A 13822-nucleotide genomic window follows, 5' to 3' on the forward strand; every position below is an offset into this window, starting at 1 on the left:
GTGAAAGGAGGGCGTTAGACGTTTTCCATACCAAGCTAATTGCTGCTATTTTGCGAAGTGACATTAAAGGTTTAAGATAGAAGTTATGCACAAATGAAAAACTTCATATTTATGATGAATATGTATTCTTATTTGTATTTTTTACTTTTATGAGTTATGTACCATGCAATGTTCGGATGAAGAACTCATTGATTTCAATATTATTTACATACCTTAAATGGTATGTAAGGAGGGATTGTTAGAAATTAAAATCAATGTTGATATGACGTAATTTGAATTAAATACAGTATTTGATTTAAATCCGTTTTATTCTGAAAAACCGAAAGTTCTCACTATTAGCTTAACACTTTTATTCTGAAAATTCGTCACTTCCGGTTAGCATTTAGCATCTGGCGGAATCATACGATTTCAAACCTTGAACCAAGGTGAAATGACATGTGATGTTGTACACTGAGCACACTGGGATTAGCACTCATTTATTGATGCTGAATAATGTTTATTAGGGAATGTTTAAATAACCACAGACACGAGAATGATGTAATTTAGCTACAGAAAAAGGCAGGAATTGCATTGGACCCGCCCCCCGACGACGCCGGCCAATAGGAGAAGACCTCAGATGACAACAGGAAGAGCAAGCCAAGAATTGACCTCTTCGACCCCCTGACCTGAACTGACCGGTCGGATGTGGAGAGCGCCTCCACTCGCACATTTCATTTTGTACACCACCGCATCTTTTGTGTAATTAAATGCTGTTAACTTTTATAAGCTTCCCTTGACTCTTTTCAGTCTCTCCTGCCTTCAGGGTTCTAGAATTGCTTACAGATCACAGCGAAGGTAAGTAATTTAACAACAATCATAAACCGTGTTATTATATTTGTATTTATGTCTAAAGTGATAATGTTAGCTTGCTAGCAAATGGTATTTCTAGCTAACATAACTCCAGCTAGCTATATTGTTTTAAAGCAACATACTCTTCTTTCAATGACAAATTAATTCTTTTTTTTTTCTACATAAGCAAGAGGTCCATGTTTATTTCACGATTCTCTGTCACTTGCACTATTGTTATATTTCGTGTTGCTCTATCTTTACTTGTTTTTTTATGTCTTAAGGATATTGTATGTTGTAGCCTACTTTTGGAGCAGCCTGGGACTTCAGATATTAAATGCCAATCTGCGCTGTAGCTATTGTATTTGACAATAAACCTTTGAATCTTACATTTTTTCAAGCTCAGGAGAGTTTAGCTTTTATATGACAAAATTAATGTACTGCATTTTTCACTTAACAGGTCAATCATTCCCAGGCTTTGAACAGCAAACCAACATCTCCATGGATTGTGGTGCAGGAGGACGGGACAGTGGTGATGGCGCATTGTACATGCATGGCAGGGTTAGGAGAGGTTTGTTCCCACGCAGCAGCACTTATGTTTACAGTTTTAGCTGCTGTTGAGAAGAGCGAAAACCATGCACAGAGAAGCCATGCACATGGACACATCCTAGCACTAAAATGGTGAAGTACGATGAGGTGTCTAACATCTTCGCCATTAAAGAACAAGTTCAAACCAAAGACCTGTTTCAGCACATGACACCATCTGCTGATGATTTCAAGTTATTCTGTGAACAACTCCACCAAAGTGAAGAACAAGAGACAAAGCCCAAGGAAAGTGCTATCCTGTCGGTCATTGAAGGCCATTCCCACAGATTCACGCCAAAGACTGTACAACTGGATCTGCCAACAACCCTTACCAGTCTGTATCAAAGCAGCAGACTTGTACTGGATTTGCCTGCACTGCTAGAGGAGGGTGCCAAAGTCTTTGAGGAGCTGAATCTCACACCAGAGCAGGTAAGAAATAGAAATGGCTTACGGTAAAATAAAAGCGTGTCACAATGCTAAATCCTAAACATCACTATATTCATTAAGAATAACTTCACTGCTTTCTGATAATTACAGCTCTTTTGATAGTTCAATTCCTTTTGAGTGTTTGTTAGTTGAGGAGAAGACCAGGAAACAGAGTAGGTCGAGGGTCTGGTTTGAGCAGAGAGCAGGGAGAGTTACTGCGTCATCCTTCCATGAGGCAGCCAAGACAGAGAGCTCTTCGTCTTTGATTAAAAGTGTTTGCTATCCTCGCTCCTCTCAGTTTTCCACTGAAGCGACAAGGTATATATACATTTAGGCAGCAAGACTAAATCATACATTCTTTCTACTACTTCATCATGAATAAATACAATATTTGAGTAACTAGATATTATGAGGGTAAAACAAGATATTAACATTCTAATAACAGTATTTTAGAGACTTTTTAAAGTGATGAGTTTTTTTTCCAAAATAACATGTTCTTTTCCTCAGATGGGGTTTACAAAACGAGGACACTGCCAAAAGTCTTACCTGGTGGCTTTGCAAAATCACCATGAAGACATCAATGTTGCAGCATCAGGGCTCATCCTCAACCCAGAGCTGCCATGGATTGGTGCATCCCCAGATGGTGTCGTGACCTGTGCTTGCCATGAGCCTGGCATTTTAGAAATGAAGTGTCCTTTCAGCGCTAAAGACCGCAGTCTACTTGAATGCACCAAAGACTCGCAGTTCTGCCTGACCGTCTCTGAGGGAGGTGTGATGAGCATAAAGCTGAATCACAGCTATATCAGGGTGTCCGCGCGGTAGTAAAAGGTAGTAAAAGGTAGTAAAAAGAATCTACCCAAATTAAGGCCCTTGAAAGGTAGTAAAAGGTAACAAACGCAATTTGACTTGGTAGTAATTTTTTTAAAACTCTGCCTCAATATATAATGAGTTTCCATTGTTTGCTTATTATTTGTGTCTGCATGTTTGAATTTCATCTAGCCTACGTAGTTTAAAAATATATACGGTGCTAACAGGACCTGAGTGAGGCGTAGTTGATAGCAATGACGTAGAGGTAACCTGTGTGGACTTCATAGCCTATCAGCGACGCTTACAACATTTTCCGCCTTTTTCCAACAATTGACGTTAGCAGAGCCGCCTTTTGCCACAGTTGCAGTCTACTTTTTCTGATGTTAGCAAATTCGAGCAAATTTAGTGTGAAATGGGGAAGTGCAAGTTTTCGCAATTATGGGTTGATGACCCCTTATATAAAGACTGGCTTAAACCCGTCATAGGAAATGACCGTGAAGCATTTTGCAGTGTCTGCAAAAAAACTATAAATGTTACCTGGAACGGCATTACTGCTATCAAGTCCCACAGTGGATCGGCTATACACCAGCAGCGGCTTCGGGTGAGGGGGGGACAGCTGCCGATTTCGTTGTTTTGCGATGCTAGCAGCAGCACCACACAGATCGCGGCAGATCATGCCAACTTATCAGCAACAGTCGCACCACCTCGGCAGCAAACCAGTGCCACCAGCACCACCACGGCTGCGATAGCCAAACAGCAGACGTTACCGCCACAAACATCAGCCCTCAGGGCTGAGGTTCTCTGGTGCCTGAACACAGCAGCTAACCATCATTCATTCAATTCGAATGAGGGCATTGGGGAATTGTTCGAAAACATGTTCACTGACTCCGACATAGCCAAAAGTTTTGTTTGTGGCAAAGATAAGACATCGTATATCCTTGGATTTGGCATTGCTCCACATTTTAAGAAGCTTCTTATAAATAGCATCAATGCTTCTGGGCCATATGTTGTCATGTTTGACGAGTCTCTGAACCAGTCCGCCAAGAAGAAGCAAATGGATATTCACGTTCGGTTCTGGAGAGATGACCGCGTGACGTCTTCATATTTTGGGTCACAGTTTCTTGGACATGCAAGGGCTGAAGACTTGCTGCAAAGCATTAAAGTGAGTTGATATTTTCTTGTTTGTTCTTTCTTATTGTCGTTATATGCCCATTTGAAAATGTTTATGTCATAGTTAGCCTAAGCTTTAGCCTACACGACGTGTGTGTCGGGTGTGTTTTGTGACCCTGCAAGGCGATATCAGTCGCTTTGCGCTCAATGCTATTTTGAGAAAATCCACGGTAAACAAACATCCGGGTTAAAATGTTGAATTTCATGTTTTCGCATAATTTGACAGTATACAGTCTACATATCATTTCATATCGTGGACAAATCACGGAAAAACATACGTTTTGACTGTTAAGCCCGGTGAAGATGCAACACATTAGCAGTCATACCATTTGTCAACGCCGCTTAAAAAGGTGATTTTCTCCTCTTCTAGCATTATCATGACAGGAGAACCATGCCACTTTGGATACAGTTATCTTAACGATTGTTCTAGCAATAGCCTCAATATACATATCGTTGGAAAGCTTAGTTTATGGCCGTTCATATGAGAACAATAACTTAGTTTTGTACATTTTACCAAAGCGACTGGTTTCGCCTTGCAGGGTCACATTTTGATGAAGGATTTGGTTAATATTTCTGAAAGATGCATACTGGTACTACAAAGGGGGAAACACGTTTGACTTATACTTACTGGCACTGTATTTACTGTCTATCTATTGTCTATTTTATGAATAACCAAAAACCACAGGACAGATTAAAATTTTCAATAAACTTTGTTTTTTGTGACAATTCACAGGAATGTGTTGCACAACTCAACTTGAGACACCTGCTGTCTGTCAGTATGGATGGCCCAAATGTCAACTTCAAGCTGCTGAAGCTCCTTCAGAACGAACATTCAGAGCTTCATGGGGATGCACAACTCATCAGTGTTGGCAGTTGTGGCTTGCACACCCTCCACAATGCCATGAAGGCAGGATTCGCAACATGGCAGGTAGACAAACTGTTGCGAGCTATGCACTACATCTTCCACAATGTTCCTGCCCGTAGAGAAGATTACACCGCCACCACAGGATCTTCTACCTTTCCCCGATCTTTCTGTGGCCACAGATGGGTGGAAAATGTCCCTGTGGCTGAGAGAGCTGTCGACATTTGGCCTGTGCTTTTAACATATGTTGATGCTGTTCAGAAGAAAAAGGTGACAAACCCAAACACGGCGTCATATGATATCATTTTGGCAGCACGGGATGATAATTTGATAATTCCAAAGCTCCAGTTCTTCTTGTCAGTTGCACGAAGCTTCAACCCCTTCCTGACCAAATATCAGACCGACGAGCCTGTGCTGCCCTTTTTTGCTAAAGATCTGAAAGAACTCCTGATGGTAAGAAATGTAATTCCTGTAGAGTAACTGTCTTTATTTGAATGTGATTAAACTGTATCAGTTGACAGGTGTGACTTGATTGCTAAAAGGTTTTTGTTGTTCTTTTAAGGCTTTACTGCGGCGATTTGTTAAAAGGGAACTTATACAGGACCGAAGCCCACTGCAACTTATCACAATCCAGGTGTCTGAGGAGAAGAACTGGGTGGCTCTGAAAAATGTGGACATCGGCCTGGGTGCTGAATCTGCCATCAAGGTAATTACTGCAGATACTTTCAATGTCATACATGAAATGTGCTGTCGGCACAAATAAATAGTTACTTCGAACTATTAGGGTAGAAAATGAATGAGTAACATTGGGCATTATTTAACCACCTCTGTGGTAAGCAATATAGCTATCGTAATTGTGTGGTTGTTAATGGTTATCTTTCAAACTTCAGTGGTCTTCACCACCAGGCCTTTGGCATTGAGGCTTAAACTGAACCACAGCCATGAGGATATACCAAACCTCTTTCTCACTCTGGTTAAATTGTTAGGATTGTTTTAAATGTGTAACTTGTCATAGTTTAATTTCCAATCATAGCAGTGAATGTTTATGCATCCTGAACTCATCCTGAACTATACTCACATATCCCATCACTCCCCCACCCACACACACACACACACACACACACACACACACACACACACACACACACACACACACACACACACACACACACACACACACACACACACACACACACACACACACACACCCAGAGAGCAGACAACCAACATCTTTTCCCCACAGGTTTTACACAAGTATCTCTATATATGTGACAAATAAATATCCTTGTATGAACATTAATGTTCTCTATTTGTTAGGCCCTTCAGAGCAAACCAGGAGGCAAGATAGGGGAGCTCTCTCTGCTAACCTTCAGGAAAGAATGTTTGCAGTGCCTTGTTAAGGTTGTCATGAAATTGCAAGACAAATCCCCCCTAAAGGTTCCAATGGTTAGGCACATTGCATGCCTTGATCCCACACAAATCCACCAAGAACCGGAGTGGTGCATCAAGCAAATGAAGAGTGTAGTGCAGACATTCCTTCAGGGAAAGAGATTGACAGGTGGCATTCCAGCTGGTAAGAAAAAATACAGTATGTCTAGGGACAGGGAAGGTCATTCAAATGAAGGCCATGTTCTAAGGGTGTTCTACTTTGAAATGTACTTAAATGTCATTAATGATTATGTTTTTGTCAATATTGTAGGTGATGTTATCATTCAACAGTTCGAATCGTTGACCTCTGTGGAAGGACGGGATGAACGTTTCCTGGCTTTCAAGCCACTGAAGGACCGCCTTGATGTGTTCTTCTACACAACCCTCAGCAGGCCTTACCCTGACTTGCTGCAGTTTTGCCAGAGTCTCCTCCTTCTTTCCCATGGCCAAGCCACTGTGGAAAGAGGATTTTCAGTGAACAAAGAGGTGGAGACATGCAATCTCCATGACCGCACACTGGAATCACTGAGACTAGTTTGTGACAGGATCAACAGTTGTGGTGGTGTTTTGAAAGTGCCCCTCACAAAGGAGCTCCTTGCCTCTGCCTCATCAGCTAGATCCCAGTACAGACTGTACCTTGACAGTGAAAAGAAAAAGAGAGAGAGTGCTGCCCATGCTCTGAGGAGGAAGGCAGTGGAGGAGGAGCTTCTGGACCTCAGAAGACAGGAAGAGGTACTTCGCCGTGTTTGTCACTCACTGGAAAAGGACGCGGACAAGTTGGCCGAGCAGGCTGAGGGAAAGGCTGGGTCCAAAATGGCTGAACTGATAATCAAGTCCAATACCCTTCGCAGAAGGCAGAAAGAAAAAAAAGAAGAGCTCTGCAAATTGGAGAAAATAATTGAAGATAAGTCCTCACAACTGAGACTTCTGTGACTGTACACCCCTCACAGTTATTGTTTTAAATGTTTCTCTTAGATACAATGTAGATTGCAACAACTGCACACAGGCACACCCACAGACGAATGCAGGCACACGCACACACAAACACACACACACGTACACCCCTACAGTTATTGTTTTAAATGATTCACTTAGATACAATGTAGATTGCAACAACAACAACATCCATACAAAGGCGCACCCACAGACATGTGCATACATGCACTCCTCACACACGTTATTGTGTTTAAATATGGTGAATGTTATATTGAAGCAGATCTTTGAAAGCTGTAGTCCTCAGAGCATATTGTTCATTAAAGTTATTTATTTGATTGATTTTCAATTTTTTTCATTAATACGCATTATTAATACGCACCAGTAACTGCTTAAGTGTGTGTGTGTGTGTGTGTGTGTGTGTGTGTGTGTGTGTGTGTGTGTGTGTGTGTGTGTGTGTGTGTGTGTGTGTGTGTGTGTGTGTGTGTGTGTGTGTGTGTGTGTGTGTGTGTTTGTGAGAGAATGCGTGTTTGTGAGAGAATGCGTGTTTGTGAGAGAATGCGTGTTTGTGAGTAAGTGTGTGTGATGTGACACTTTATTATTAATATTTATGGTTGTTAAGTGATATGTGTTTAAGAAGTGTCAAGGTTATTACTCACTTTATTAGGGCTAAGGGTCAACTCAACACTACAAAAAAAAACACAATTGACAATGACAATACTTAATGATCACAATTAAACATTAGTGTACCTGATATGTATGACGGGTGTGACAGTGTCACACTAATACCTTATAATTAGTAGTCCAAAAAGGGCTGCTGCTTGATGTCGTGTTGGTAGTAAAAAATATTGTGGAGGTAGTAAAAAAGGTAGTAAATTCATCTCTATGAATCCTGCAGATACCCTGTATATGTATCAAGTGCAGGCACAAATGCGTGTCGCAGAGGTAATGTTCTGTGATTTTGTTGTGTGGACACCTCAATAACTTTTTTAACAGCGCATCATGTTTGATGGCGCATTTTTTTATGTTTCACATTCAAAGGTGGTAAACTTCATTAGAATATACTTCTGGATACTACCAGAGTTCAATTAGGAGAGACGTGATGTATTGAATACATGTTTATTATCGGGTCACATTATATAAATGAAACATAATGATGACACTTTATAACAAGTGAATGAAATGGTGTTTGGCGATTAGGCCCAGGTTTTGTAGGATGTCATTTGGGAAGGGAAGAACCGTTTCCGATGAACCCCCCTGGGTCTAGACACTGGTGGTGGTGATAAGTGGTTAGGTCCGGTTGGAAGGGAGAAGGTTGAGCTTGGCCCTGAGTTGGAAGCAGGAGGCGAAGGGGTGGAGGAGGGTTGCGCGTTGACACCTGGAAGACAGCTGATGGAAAAGGGGAGAGCATATATAGAGGGATTAACAGGTGCGATGATTAGGCTTGTGAATGGAGGGAAGTGATAGGTTAGCTGAGGAGTGGCGCTCCCTATCATTTCGTGAAGGGAGCGAGTGCTTCTCAGGGCTTCCCGGACATACGGGGAAACCTGACTTAGCAGGGACACATTTAATACAGACCCGAAGGTTACAACCTGGACGTACAGGGTTAGACATGTCAAGATAAACATGAGCCGTGGGGCGAATATACGTGCTGACATGCTAAAGAACCACCATCAGTTATATGCATACGTACCAATTTAAGGTTGGAGAGACCTTTGGATAGCCAGCACGGCACTGAGGTCCGGACGAATGTAGGATGAGAAAGCGGAGGAGGACCACCGTCCGAGTTATTGCAGTGATGAGGATGAGACGCCTTGATTAGCAGCGGAAGTAGCTGCACCTATTATAAATGAATGACCCATGTATAGGAGGGGGGATAACCCGGATTTCATGAGAACTTGCTTTAAATAGTGGTTGAACTGTTGTTGAGTTAAGGGAAAATTCCCTGAGATAAGAAATAATGGAGAGAGGGGATTAGAGGTAGGTCTAAGCTGTAGAAATTTGATTATGGTGTTATGAGGGCAGAACTGGGAGTCGTTGCGGGCGGCGCTGACAGAGCAGGCGCCGCCGCATTTGGAATGCTTAAGATGTAAGCTAAAATGACTGGCGTGAAAGGATATGTCAGTCAAGCAGACGTCTCGATTGGGATCGAACGTTAGAGAAGCTGTGGTAAATTCACCTGTTCTGAGAAAAGCATAAAAAGCTAGGAGAAATAAAGCATCAAGTAGTGCATCGATATAAGGGGAGAATAACCAACTTCTAAGTTTGGAGAGCATAAGGCGTAACGTAGAGAGTGTAATAGGACGTCTCCGGTCTAAGGCAGGGGGAAAAGTTGTAATAAGACCTTTGAGAATGAGTTTGACTGACTGGTTTGTGAACAGGCTGGGAAAGCCGGGATCGGAACAGCGAATGTTAAACTGAACTCCTGCTAAGAGGCCCCGGATGTATTGGGGTTTAAGGTGGCGATCAGTGGCGCAGTAGCACATGAAGGCGCATACGGTGGAGATGAGAACGGGTTTAAGTGTAATGCCTACGGAAAAGCAAAATAAAGCGAACGTTCTCCAAGCGAAATCATATGTTTTAAGGGTGGAAGCGGCTAAGCCCTTCCTCATGAAAAACCTAGCGGATCCGAGGTGCCTTGCTAGGGGGCTTCTATTTAGAAGAGAGAGAGAAGATGCAGGGGAGGAATCCTGACGGGTTGAGCGCTGGCTTCTGGGCAGAGGTTCCGGAATTTCTGGAAGTGGAAACGAGAGAGGGAATCAGCCACTGAGTTGAGGTGGCCGGGAACGTGACGAGCGGAGATGAGAAAGTTGTGGGTGATCGAAGACCACGTGATGCTTCTCATGAACGGCATGATGTCACGGCACGGGGAGCGCGCTTTATTAATAATTCCGACCACTGATTGGTTGTCACAGAGTACTGAGATCCGCTGCCGGGGCCAGAGGTTACCCCACACGTGGCAGGCAACAGTGATCGGAAAGATCTCATGCAGAGCGGAGGAAGAGGCATGGCTGGGGAATGCCGGAGGCCATGAGCCTGCGAACCACTCTCCCTGGAAGAAACCCCCAAAACCCACGGATGGGGCAGCGTCCGTGAAGAATCTCATGGAGTCGGAGGAGTACACGAGGTCGTCGTAGAAGAAGGTGACGCCATTCCAGTGTGCGAGCAGGAGGGACCAGAACCGCAGGTCAGAGCGGAAGCCTTCATCTAAGAAGACGTGGTCATGGAGGTTTTCTACAGCCGACGCTGTATCCAGGAGCCGGGAAATAAAAGAGCGGCCCTGAGGGATGATACGCATGGCGAAGTTGAGGTGCCCGAGCAGGGAGAGCAGCTGCTGCTTGGTGATAACTTGTTGCTCACAGAAGGACTTTGTAATGTCGCGAATGCGCTTCAGTTTGTCCGTGGGGAGAGACGCTTCCATGTCTACGGAGTCGAGTGTAATGCCCAAAAACTCCAGGCGTGTGGTGGGACCTAGCGTTTTCTCTCCTGAGAGGGGAACACCTAACTCCTGAAAGCATAGTTTGAGTTTTGCTAGAGAGGCGCCTGAGTTGTCCCGAGGGGGATCTATGAGGAGGAAATCATCCAATAGATGCAGGACGGAGGGGATTCTGACGATGTTCAGAAGGATCCAGCAGAGGGCTTCGGAAAAAGAATTAAAGATGCAAGGGCTACTTCTGCACCCGAAGGTTAAACGGACAGCGAAGTAGAATTTGGACTCCCATCTGATACCGAACATGTGCCACTGAGATGGGTGAATGGGAATTATTTTGAACGCGTCAATAATGTCTGCTTTGGAGAGCCACGCTCCTTGCCCTGCAAATTTGATGAGCTTGATGGCATTATCGACTGAAGCGTAATGAAGAGAAAAATACTCTGGGGGAATAAGCTATTGATGCTGCAAAACGGGCCAGCACGAGGAGCGGACAGATCGAAGATGAGCCTTTTCTTCTCAGACTATTTGCGTGTAGCGACCCCTATTGGGCTTGTCCGGAACACTGGGAACGGAGAGGAATGGAAAGGACCGATTAAATATCCTTTGTTGAGCTCTTTTTGAATGAGCTGAGAGACTATGGTGGGTTCTTTGGTGGCTGACTGCAGGTTTTTTGCCACTAAAGTCACTGAGGGGGGGGAAAGGACCCCTACCCTGAACCCTTGAGAGAGCCCTGACAAAAGATAATCAACGAACACGGGATTTGGGTGAGTCGAAAGTGCAGCTGCTAAATGTGTGGTGTTAATGGGAGTTGAGGGGTGATGTTTTAAAAGGTTTTTCCACCACGTTGATTCTGGCGCGGGAAGGGGGGCCGGCGTCTTGGGCAAACTGAACTCGGGTGAGCATCCCTGCAGGTACTGCAAATATGAAGAAAAGTACAATAAGGGTAGGAGCACACGTTAAAAGAAACGCAAATCTTATGATTCCTTTGTTTGATCACCTGACGGTTTGGTTTATTGTTCCCAGAATACTGTGTGGGGAAAACGTTAGACCCGGAGAGAGGCACTGAAGGGCAGAGTGGAGAGGTGTGGCCCTGCGCTCCGCAGCTGATGCACGAGACGACTTGTTGCCCGCCGGTAGCCATAACGAGCAGCTCGTTATCCAGCACGGACCAGTCCAGGCGGATGTTAGAATGAGCTAAGTGCAGCGCTGCTTTGCTAGAGAAGCTTTTATGGTATTGGTAGAACACAGATTTCCCGTATTTGATGTTAAGATCACCGATCATGGCCAGATAAGCATCTAACTCCACTCTCCTTTCAGGGTCAACTGCGCAGAGGACATCGCGGAAGATGCTAAAAGCTACCAGAAATTGCCCTATAGAAAGGTCTTTGAGGAGCCGGGGGTCTGCAGATTTAAATACCGCAGTAATGCTTCCTCCCGAGGCGATGGCTTTGTCGCACTCCGGGGACGGCAGAATAAGGCTGACTAAATTAATGTCTTTCCCGTCGAGGATCTTAGCTCTGAGCCGTGAGGAGATGTTAGCGGCTTGGGGAATGTAGGGCCTACCTGAGGGAGGAGCCGGGAGGGCGGAAGCCAGAGAGTGAGAAGGAACTACCGTGCCTAATGCAAAATCCTGACGGGGCCGCCGCAGAGGTTGAAGCTCCGGCCTGGCCTCTCTCCATGGACTGGAGACGAGCGTCGATTAGGAGCATAGAACTTGCCAGAGATTGCAGTGTGTTGACAAGGCTGACATCGAAGAGGGGCTGAGTGCCGGAGCTCCCGGGCTGAGTGGCGCTGGGCTGGGCGGCACTGGGCTGGTGAGCGCCGCTGGAACCAGCCTGAGGAGTGGAGGATTTTTTGGCCGAGCCAGCTCCTGGAGGACTCATTTTTTTTAGTCCTTTTTCCCCCGCGGCCGCGAGAGCGCCCTCTCCCTCTTCCGGGGGGGCTGGCTGGAGCTGCTGGTCTGGGCTGGGGGACCGCGCCGGAGGCTTGGTCCGACAGCTCACGGAGCTGGGAAAGCAGGAGATCTGGGGCTGGAGTGATGCCCTGCTTGCGGAGATGGGCGACGAGGAATTCTGCCTCTGCTGTGCGAGAGCCGCTGCGGGCGCTCAGACGAGAACTGAGGCGACGGTGACTTGAGGAGTTTGACGCTTCCTCTGGAAGTGCGTTGGAATCGGGATCCAGATCCTTCGAAAAAGGTAGGATCTCTGAAGAGTCTGAATTAGACATGTTTGTTTTTTGTTTTTTCGTATCCAGTGTTTTTTAAGCGTAAGAGGAGTGTAAGCTACCAACTTAGCGCGTTGACACCTGGAAGACAGCTGATGGAAAAGGGGAGAGCATATATAGAGAGATTAACAGGTGCGATGATTAGGCTTGTGAATGGAGGGAAGTGATAGGTTAGCTGAGGAGTGGCGCTCCCTATCATTTAGTGAAGGGAGCGAGTATTGCCATGACGTGCAATACGAAGTGATAGGTCTTCCTGCCTGAACTTGCGCTGAGCTTCATTTGTTGGGTAAATGGTTTACTGTGCCACGCCTCTCCCCCACTGCAACCTCTGACAAAACATCTGAGGGACATTAAGAAGCTGACAATAAATAAGCTCTTCTTGTCAGACACTGGTCTTTTTCTTTTGTCTTCATGGTCAGGTTTTTGTTTACCCATTAAGCTTACATATTCATACACTGTAGATTGTGCAATAAATAACTATCTAATACTTGCAGATGCATTGTAGTATAAGTAGGAGTATTTTAAAAACCTCAAGGAACAAATACTTGGAAAAAGTGATGTTTATTAGTTAAAAACTGGACATTTTAATGTATTAATTGTAAAGATAATAGAGAGAAGATCCAACATACATAAAAAAGGGAATACACAATCAGCATTTTGTTTCATTTAGCTGATGCTTTTATCAAAAGCGACTTACAAATAGTATATCTATTCTGTGGGTACCACAGATGGGCAGAAATTACAAAGAGCACAGCAAACTGTTACCATCTTGTCAAGGGAAGTAGGTTGTCCTTGAGTGGCTGCTTGGCAAAGAGACAGCGGGATGGTGCTCTAAAGGATGGTGTATTTGTTCCTGACCAGGCCAATGACTCTTTCCACATGGATCCTGACGGCAGCGAGTCCCCTTGTGTATTCAAGTTCCAGTGGATGCGGTTGCTGCTTGCCTTTGGTGAATGCTGGTATTTTCAACTGTGCATTATACAGTCCCACAGTGTGATTCACATTGAAGCCTCTATCAGCAAGAACAACATCTCCTGGTGATCATTTCTCAAGATATGAGCAGTTTTCTGTAATGTACCTTTCGCTTGTGCGTCCCCCCCCAGCCCTTTGACACAAAGGATGTAACACCC

General features: G+C 44.6%; 1 protein-coding gene across 2 annotated transcripts; it reads left to right on the forward strand.

Moving 5' to 3' along the window:
- Positions 1–641: 641 nt before the first annotated feature.
- LOC307035392 (uncharacterized protein) lies at positions 642–7374 on the forward strand. 2 transcript variants are annotated; one of them, XM_079674619.1, is made up of 7 exons: positions 642–834; positions 1286–2154; positions 2344–3805; positions 4547–5128; positions 5238–5381; positions 5993–6248; positions 6375–7374. In XM_079674619.1, exons 3-7 carry the CDS (start codon positions 3056–3058, stop codon positions 7034–7036), a joined length of 2394 nt encoding a protein of 797 aa, XP_079530745.1. In that variant the 5' UTR covers positions 642–834; positions 1286–2154; positions 2344–3055; the 3' UTR covers positions 7037–7374. The 2 variants fall into 2 exon arrangements, with proteins under 2 accessions (XP_079530745.1, XP_079530746.1); XM_079674620.1 differs by having other exon boundaries at positions 1286–1839.
- Positions 7375–13822: the final 6448 nt, after the last annotated feature.

The sequence above is a fragment of the Notothenia rossii genome, assembly GCF_949606895.1.
Source record: "Notothenia rossii genome assembly, chromosome: 4".
Lineage (NCBI taxonomy): Eukaryota > Metazoa > Chordata > Actinopteri > Perciformes > Nototheniidae > Notothenia > Notothenia rossii.

Excerpts from the sequence above, each read along its gene's own strand:
- LOC307035392 (XM_079674619.1), top strand. The coding sequence starts at position 3,056 with ATGGGGAAGTGCAAGTTTTCGCAATTATGGGTTGATGACCCCTTATAT. Across the intron at positions 3,806-4,546 it reads ACTTGCTGCAAAGCATTAAA|GAATGTGTTGCACAACTCAA; the intron begins GTGAGTTGATAT and ends GACAATTCACAG. Across the intron at positions 6,249-6,374 it reads GACAGGTGGCATTCCAGCTG|GTGATGTTATCATTCAACAG; the intron begins GTAAGAAAAAAT and ends TCAATATTGTAG.